At 37.9% G+C, this 9,273-nt stretch overlaps 1 protein-coding gene across 1 annotated transcript in view; it reads left to right on the top strand.

Moving 5' to 3' along the window:
- The first annotated feature begins 453 nt into the window (after positions 1-453).
- The window catches only part of LOC106130587 (sterol regulatory element-binding protein cleavage-activating protein), a 29,201-nt gene continuing 20,381 nt past the window's right edge, over positions 454-9,273 (top strand). Inside the window, exons 1-6 of the mRNA XM_060953497.1 lie at positions 454-829; positions 907-1,028; positions 1,298-1,405; positions 2,611-2,719; positions 6,463-6,649; positions 8,216-8,361. Coding sequence (XP_060809480.1) covers positions 711-829; positions 907-1,028; positions 1,298-1,405; positions 2,611-2,719; positions 6,463-6,649; positions 8,216-8,361 — 791 coding nt within the window. The 5' untranslated portion in view covers positions 454-710. The remainder of the gene's footprint in view (positions 830-906; positions 1,029-1,297; positions 1,406-2,610; positions 2,720-6,462; positions 6,650-8,215; positions 8,362-9,273) is intronic.

The raw sequence follows: 9,273 nt of genomic DNA, 5'->3' as shown, positions 1-9,273 counted from the left end.
TCGGCTGTATTCACTTTTTGAATCTCAATTCTATCATTAAGTCAAACAGCTCAACGTGGCCTATCAGTCTTTTCAAGACTGTTGGCTCTGTCTACCCCGCAAGGGATATAGATATATAGATATGATTATATATAGGTATGTATGTAAAAATGTTATCTCAATAGGTACCTTTAAATTTTTTTAATATAACTTTTAGAAATTTTTACATTTCCTGGGTACAGGGTACAATAAGTATAGTGGCGACACCTATCCTATAAATAAAACAACTTTATAAAAGTTTTGTCACTCGACACTAGATGTCGGCCGAAACTTCGAAAAGTTAGGTCTCCAATAATACTACTATCGTTATTTCTGAACGAACACTTTTGTGGTCTGTGGTATTAAAAAAAGTAATGTCCCCTGTCTAATTGTCAGACCGTATATGTCAAAAATGTCAGATTTTAGACAACCAACTCTCGTCGAAAATTGCGTGGTTGATGTAATACTTGCACAGTGATTTTAAGCGGCTTGTCCATGCATAATGCAAAATACTCTATTAATTATTTTTATTGCGTTGCGGGACATGCGATCAACCGTGATATTTGCGACTACATAACTGGGTTTAACCGTGTATCTGTACCTCGATAAAAGTACTTAACACTTGCGCAAATGATCCACAAATACAGACGCACTATTTCGGATTCTAAAACCTAGTATTTACGAAGATAACAATGGCTGGAGCGACCTTACCTGAGAGGGTAGCTCAGTTGTATTATACATATGGATTATTCTGTTCTTCCTATCCCATTATTCCTATAACTGTTGCCTTATCAGTGGTGTTATTGTGTTGGTAAAGTATCAATTTGTATTAATCTAGTGTTGTATTAAATTTTAAGGATAACTTCATAATTTCGTTGTTTGTTTCAGTTATCCTCTGTTAAATGTTCCATTGCCGGGAAACATTCCCACAGTTGTAAATGTCCCGTGGCAGATAAATGAGAATCAGATGTCGACACCAGAAGGATGCAATTCCAATAATTGTTTACAAGGTTAGAGTGACAATTAAAGTAATTATTTTACAATTGATTAAGTATTATTGGCATCTTTGTTTACTTAAAAATTTGTTCCAAGTTCTTTAATATTGCTATATGAAGTCCTGTGGTTTTTTATGTCCAATCCTTAAATTAGCCACATTTATGAATCATACAATTCATTTGTTAAAATATTGATTAATAGCTGTACTGAAAATAGAATGTATATAAGTAGAAATAGAATAAATGAAATAAACACTTTTTACAAAAACTTTCACCTTTTGCAGATGCTCCTCTTCCGTTATATATCCTTCTAAATGAAACTCAGCGGCTTCCACATATCTGGGCGAAAGATAAGCCTTTGTTATATGCCCAGCAAATAATTATGAAAATAGGTAATGTCGCATTTATTTTATTACTTATGTTTTATGCAGGTACTCTTCCAGCCAATGTGTCTATGAACCTACTTGGTCAAGTTTCTCTAGTTAAAAATGTCAGAAGTGAAAAGGCATTCATTACTTTTTCTTTTAGTTGCAAATAATGCAAGGAATCCCTCTTCCAACATCATGCCATACAGCTGAATCTGGCCTTTAGTCTTTTCTAGACTGTTGACTCTGTCTATCCCGTAAATGATGGCAATGTTATAAAATAAACTGAAACATGCTGTATTAAACTAGCTACTGCGGCCATCATAATCTAGTGTACTCGCAATGCACACAAACGGTACCAATAAAAAGGCTTCATTGAGCCTGTAGTCCATGAGCAACTATGAAGACCAAAACCACTCTGACAGAGTGTCTAATATACATACGTCTATATCCCTTACGGGGTAGACACAGCCAACAGTCCCGAATAGACTGAAAAGCCACTTTAACTGTCAGCTTAATGACTAAAGTAAGTCTAAGAAAAATAACTATAATTAAGTGTGAGCTTTGAAGCCAAAAAATACAAAAATATCGTTTTCTGAGACAGAGACTTAAAATCTTAACATCATTAAAACAGTAGTATACTCCATCTTTGCATACATGTGAATCATCACACTAAACCGTGAACATTATGAGGTCAAAGTCAACTTTTTTTTATCCGAGTCAAAATGTTTTAAATAGACATTTTGCTGGCAAAAAGCAGAATGAAAAAAACAAAGAATGAGCATAAAACAGTTAACTTGGTTATTCCTTATAGAAACAGATTAAAAATTAACCAGCATATCATTCAGTTATGTCTCCCAAAGAACAGCCTAGATGCGCCTTTTGACTTCTGAACTGAATATAGTAATATATTCGATGGCATTTTTTGTTCCCATGAACTCTCACATACACATAGTCACGTCTATATCCCTTATGGGGTTGACCGATCCGAAACAGATTTGAAAAGATTGACAGGCCACATTAATCTGTATGGCTTTATAATAGAATTGAGATTCAAATAGTGATAGGGAGAAGTCTCAAGTTTTAAGCCTATCCTATATAGAAAGATATGGAGTGGTTCTATTCTAAAGTGCTGAATACCACACGGCATACTCATGGATTCTTTCTGGTTAGGATCAGAAGTGAAAGTACTTATTTTAACATGTCTATATTTTTGTCTTATTTTGTTTTAGGCGTGTCCCCTTGGAATAATAATTTAAAAATGTGGGATGCGTTCAGAGCACCGTTGCAAGAGGTATTTCGACTGCTCGAGACAATAAGAAACCACGAGGATGCTGACACGTAAGTGAATTTAGTATTTCAATCTGTTCCAAAAGGCATACCCTTTAAATCTGTTTTTTTTTCTTCTCCAAAGCCAGGATTTTCATACGATGATATTTTATTTGACAGTTGTTTCAATACTTCATCTGCATTTTTTTTTTAAATAACACGCCAGGCTTATAAAATCATTTTGTCCTGTTTATATCAGGCAAGTTTTGAGAATTGGGAAGTCAGGCAAAGGAGTGTCTGCCATCACACTAAATATTTATTTTGGCGCGGGGCTTCGCTCCCGTGGGAAATTTATAGAAGGAAACAGTAGCCTTTGTTACTCCCAAAGTCTTTTCTATATCTGTGGCAAATTTCGTGAAAATATGTCCAGTAGTTTTTGAGTTTATTCGTTACAAACATAAAAATATATACAAATCTTTTCTCAATATTATAAGTGTAGACTAAGGAGCGTGCCGTGTGGTTCCCGGCACCAACAGAAAAAAGAATAGGACAACTCCATCTCTTTCCCATGGAAGTCGTAAAAGGCGACCAAGGGATCGGCTTACACACTTGGGATTCTTCTTTTAGGCGATGGGCGAGCAACTTGTCGCTATTTGAATCTCAATTCTAACATTAAGACAAACGTATAAAGACGTGATGATATGTACTACTCTGTCAAGAAAGTAGCAGGAAAAGATCAATAATACACAAACTGTTTGTTATTCATCCAAATTTATTTTATCACCTTCAAAATATGCTCCTTTAGAAACGATACACTTACGCCAACGAATAATCCAATCATCAAAACATTTTTTAAACGCTGTTTCCGGAATTGAGGTCAGTTCTCGCCGCGAATTCTCTTTTATGTCTTCTACCGATTGAAAACGGGTGCCACGAAGTGGTAATTTGAGTTTAGGAAAAAGAAAATAGTCGGCTGGAGCCATATCTGGTGAATATGGTGGTTGCTCGATGGTATTTGTTGAGTGTTTGGTTAAAAATTCGTTCACAATGATGGCCTTGTGCGAAGGTGCATTATCATGGTGCAAAATCCAAGAATTTTCTTTCCACAAATCTGGCCTTTTTCGTCGGATTTGCTCTCTTAAACGCCGCATAACGCTCAAATAATATTCCTTATTTACCGTTTGACCTTCCGGCAAGAATTCCGAGTGCACAACACCGCGATAGTCAAAGAAAACAGTCAACATGACTTTGACTTTTGAACGACTTTGGCGTGGTTTTTTCGGTTTCGGTTCAGTTGGAAGGCGCCACTCCGAAGCTTGTTGACTAGTTTGCATGTCAAACTCGTAAACCCACGTCTCGTCACCAGTAACAATGCGTTTCATGAATGTTGGGTCGGAATTGACTCGTTCTAGCATGTCCTCAGCGACTCTCATGCGATTGAGTTTTTGAAAAAAATTCAGGTCTTTTGGGACTAGCCGAGCGGCAACATGTTTCATACCCAAATTATTAGTTAAAATGGTACGGATCGACTCGTGAGATACAGAAAGTTCGGTGGCTATCTCTCTCAAAGTTGAATGAGGATTTTCAGTCACTATTTCCTTCACTTTTGCGATGTTAACTTCAGTTGCAGACGTTGATGGCCTACCAGAGCGAGGCAAATCTTCCATCACATCTCGACCGCTTTTGAACGCTTTGTACCACTCATAAGCACGAGTTTTTGATAAAGTCGATTCACCGTAAGCCTTCTGTAACATTTTCAGTGACTCCGAACACGATATTCCATTGGCAATGCAAAATTTAAGACAAACTCTTTGTTCGATGTTTTTATCCATTATGAAATTAGCAATACACACTAGATATGATATAACTAAAAATAGCACTGTATTTAATGTAAACAACAGATGCAACTCAAACTCCGCGCCAAAATGGAAAACAGTTGTGCCAATCTAACAACAACAAAAAAAACAAAAATTTGAATTTGGAACCATAAATAAATAATCCATTCCCGATACTTTTCTGACTGAATGTATGTATATTCTAGTATGCTATTCAATGTCTGTTGTGTGTGCATAGTTACGTGGCCTTGACTTAGCGCGATGCGAAATTTTGCTCTCGAAAGAATTGCCGTAATATGTTCCCTGGCACAATGATACAGAACCACACCATCTTTTATTATGTACGAGTATGTAGTGGGTGACCAAAGTTTAAAATTTTATATTCTAACAACTATGAATTATATCATAAGTCAGGTTGTAGTTTTTCTATTTATACTAATATTATAAAGCTAAAGCGTTTGTTTGTTTGAACGCGCTAATCTCAGGAACTATTGGTTCGAATTCTTTTTGCGTTGAATAGACCATTTATCGAGGAAGGCTTTAGGCTATATAACATCACGCTGCAACTATTAGGAACGAAGAAAATTATTTCTTCAATGAAAATTGTGAAAGAAATGGGGAAAATTATTCATTCTTGAGGGCTTCAATGGTGCCCAAAACAACTATTCAACGCGGACGAAGTCGCGGGCACAGCTAGTAGGTATATAAAATCTTTAAGATGTAACATATAATGCCATTATATTGCTGGGCTATTGCGAAATATTTCCGAAAATGTCACAATTACTCGTGCGAATGACAAATTTTCTTTTTGTAAAATTTTACACTATTGTGAGCGTCGATGGTCGAATCGGTGACTTGATTAAATCGTACGAGTATCTACTTGTGCCGTGTGGGTTCCGGCACTATAGAATAAAATCACTCCATCTCTTTCCCGTGGATGTCGTAAAAGGTGACAAAGGGAATAAGCACTTCGACCTAGTGCAACTAACCAAGGAGGGTTGAAGTCAGGCAGGCGTCCGGTCGTTAAACTTTTTGCCAATTAATTATGGAGAGAAATGCGGGGTCTATTGGCACAAGTAGGTATTTCTTTACCTAAAAGTGGACTCTAACAACTAATTAAGTGTGTAAAAATGTACCTACCTACTAAGCGAATAAATATGTTTCTTGTTTTATTTAGTTTTGCCATTTTTTTTGCGAAGTGTAAAAACTGTCTTATTCCGTATATGTTTAGCGATAAATCTTTATTTTCCACTGAAGCTTTGCGACTGATATATCCTACTACTATTATAAAGGCGAAAGTTTGTATGGATGTATGGATGTTTGTTACTCTTTCACGCAAAAACTACTGAACCGATTACCATGAAATTTGGTATGTAGGTAGCTGAAGACCCAGAATAACACATAGGCTACTTTTTATCCCAGAGTTCCCGCGGGATTGATAGGGTTTCCATGCGGACGAAGTCGCGGGCGGCCTCTAGTATGTACATATTTATAAAATGGACAATTTTATACGCGAAACAGGCAAACGTAAAGAGGATGTTGCTAAAATCCAGTTGTCTGGCTCTTTAGAATAGAGCCACGCCATATCTTTCGCACGGATGTCGTAAAAGGCGACAAAGGGAGAGTCTTAAAAACTTGAGATTCTTCTTTTAGGCGATGGGCTAGCAATCTGTCACTGTTTGATTCTCAATTCCATGATTAAGTCAAACAGCTGAACATGGCCTATAGGTTTTTTCTAGACTGTTGGCTCTGTCTACCCCGCAAGGGATATAGACGTAACGATATTTATGTATGTATTTGAAATTGATTTAAAGTGGGTCCTATTCTTTTTGTTTTCTATTGGTGCTGGGGAACCACACGACACAACAATTTCAAATGCTTATCTATATAAAATGATAACAAAATGTTATTATGACGACACACCAACCAAGGACTTACAAAAACCCAGCGCACCCTAAAGAATCAATTCCTTCTCCACAGCAAAAGCACTCTGCTCCAACATTGCTACCAAATCGAAGGCATCAAGAAGCGAGAAAGCAAAGCGAGCTTAGAGCGAGTGTTGCCAGAATACAGCTGCCTGTTACTGTCACCCGCCAACCTTTGGCAGCAGAGTCTGCAGACGTTCTCATTGGACGCCAACATTGTCAACACCGTGTATAATTATCAGGTAATTTTCATGTTACAAACTTAAAAGAAGTGAGTTTGTTTGTTTGTATTTAATTAAGAGTCTGGACTGGAGAAAGACATAGGGTAGCAAAAGCACTCTGCTCCAACATTGCTACCAAATCGAAGGCATCAAGAAGCGAGAAAGCAAAGCGAGCTTAGAGCGAGTGTTGCCAGAATACAGCTGCCATTGTCAACCAATTGGACGCCAACATTGTCAACACCGTGTATAATTATCAGGTAATTTTCATGTTACAAACTTAAAAGAAGTGAGTTTGTTTGTTTGTATATAATTAAGAGTCTGGACTGGAGAAAGACATAGGGTAGCAAAAGCACTCTGCTCCAACATTGCTACCAAATCGAAGGCATCAAGAAGCGAGAAAGCAAAGCGAGCTTAGAGCGAGTGTTGCCAGAATACAGCTGCCTGTTACTGTCACCCGCCAACCTTTGGCAGCAGAGTCTGCAGACGTTCTCATTGGACGCCAACATTGTCAACACCGTGTATAATTATCAGGTAATTTAATGTTACTACAAACATATGAGAGGTAAGTTTGTTTGTTTGTATTTAGTTAAGAGTCTGGAGAAAGACATCGGGTACTTTTATCCCGGTAAAAACTGTAGCTAGCGTCGATTTTGCGATAAATTCTTTTGTAATTTGCGCTAAATTCGCGCTGCCGAGAATTCGTAAAAGCTGAGAATAAAAACTAGTATAGTTATAAAGCATGCTTAAACCGGGTCAGAATTGTCTGAATCCTACTAATATTGTAAATGCGAAAGTTTGTATGTCTGGGTGACAGTGTGGATGTTTGTTACTCTTTCATGCAAAAACTACCGAACCGATTACGATGAAATTTGGTATGTGGGTAGCTGAAGATCTAGAATAACACATAGGCTTTTTTATCCCAGAGTTCCCGCGGGATTGGTAGGGTTTCCATGCGGACGAAGTCGCGAGCGGCTTCTATTCTGGAATAAAGAAGGAAGTTTTAATACTTGTCAGTACTTACATATATTTGTGTATGTCTGCCTTGTGGTGCCGGGAACGTAAGAATCTCTTCCACATGGATGTCGTAAAATTCGACTAAGGGAATAGGCAAATACCTACATCTAATGCAGCTTTTTACCAAGATCTAATGTGGGTTAGGTTTCTCTATCAAGGTTGCGAAAGTCGGACGGGAACCGCTTCGTGTAAAAACCTGACTTACCCATTCCAGGACCATGGTCAAGTGGCACATTCCGGCCTCCTCTCCAGAGGAAGAAGACTGATGATGATTTTTTTTTGTTGACCTTCTCATATTCAGACAGAAACTATTCTAAGTTTAATTGATATTGTGAAGTTGACGCTGTTGAAGAAAATGCTGCAGTGCAGTTTGTTATCGCTTCTTCTGCACTGGCGCCTTGGAAGCGGCAGTAAATTTAGTTTTAAGTAATTTATTTGACGTCAACCAATGTTGTTAAACCATACGTTTTGACAATTATTAAGCGATATGAATTACCTATCCTATAGTAATGAATAAAAATTTTGAATTTGAATTGAGGTTTCACAAAATCTATTCTGTTGTTGTCCTTACAGAATCTGCAGAAGGGCAAAGCGTCCATAGCGGAAATGGCATTCGGCCTCCACTTGCGCGACACGGGCATCAAACGGTATCCATTGCGGGCGCGCCCGCGCATACTCCAGTACGCGGTCACAATGTTCTATCAATATCCGGATACAAAGTGAGAATCGTCATTATCATTAAGAGTACCCGAAACCGCCGAGCTTGCATGAAGAGAGTTATGAATGTGGATGAAGCGAGGGAAGTATGCAGAGATCGTGGCAAGTGGAAAGAGGTAGTCTCTGCCTACCCCTCCGGGAAAGAGGCGTGATTTTATGTATGTATGTCATTACCTTATCCAATATTAAGGGGTATTACGTGCCGTGTGGTTCCTGGAACCAATACAAAAAAGAATAGGACCACTCCATCTCTTTCCCATGAATGTCGTAAAAAGCGACTAAGGGATAGGATTACAAACTTGCGATTCTTTTTTAGGCGATGGGCTAGCGACCTGTCACTATTTGAATCTCAATTCTATCACTAAGCCAAATAGCTGAACGTGGCCATTCAGTCTTTTCAAGACTGTTGGCTCTGTCTACCCCGCAATAAACCCCGCATATTGAGTAGGTCTGAGAATCGGCCAACATCTATTTTTCATACACCTTAGTGATAAGGGTTGTCCGCCCTTAACATTTTTTTTAACTAGAAATTACTTTTTAATTTATTATATTGGCAAAACAACGTTTGCCGGGACAGCTAGTATTATATATAATATATCTTCTAATATGAAAGTATTGTTGGTATATTTTAAGCATTAACAAAAGCTCACTTTATTACCGGTCGCAGTGTCTTATTAAGATGCCACAGAAACGTCTCAATGAGAGAGATTTGTAGAGAAATTTTCCTATTACATTATATCTACAGTTCCTGTTGTTCCAACATTATTCACTAAATAGCCGGCGATAATGAATCTCGTCAGCACAGTGTAGGTATGAGTCAGCCGCTTATCAGCCGCTTTATCTACAAGTAATTAATGCGCGCTTATCACCAGGTGCCATTTCTACTCAGATCTATTAAAACGATAACCTTATCT

The sequence above is a fragment of the Amyelois transitella genome, chromosome Z (assembly GCF_032362555.1).
Source record: "Amyelois transitella isolate CPQ chromosome Z, ilAmyTran1.1, whole genome shotgun sequence".
NCBI classification, from domain to species: Eukaryota; Metazoa; Arthropoda; class Insecta; order Lepidoptera; family Pyralidae; genus Amyelois; species Amyelois transitella.
Note: the sequence above shows the minus strand (reverse complement) of the source record. Positions and strands in the feature narration are given on the sequence as shown.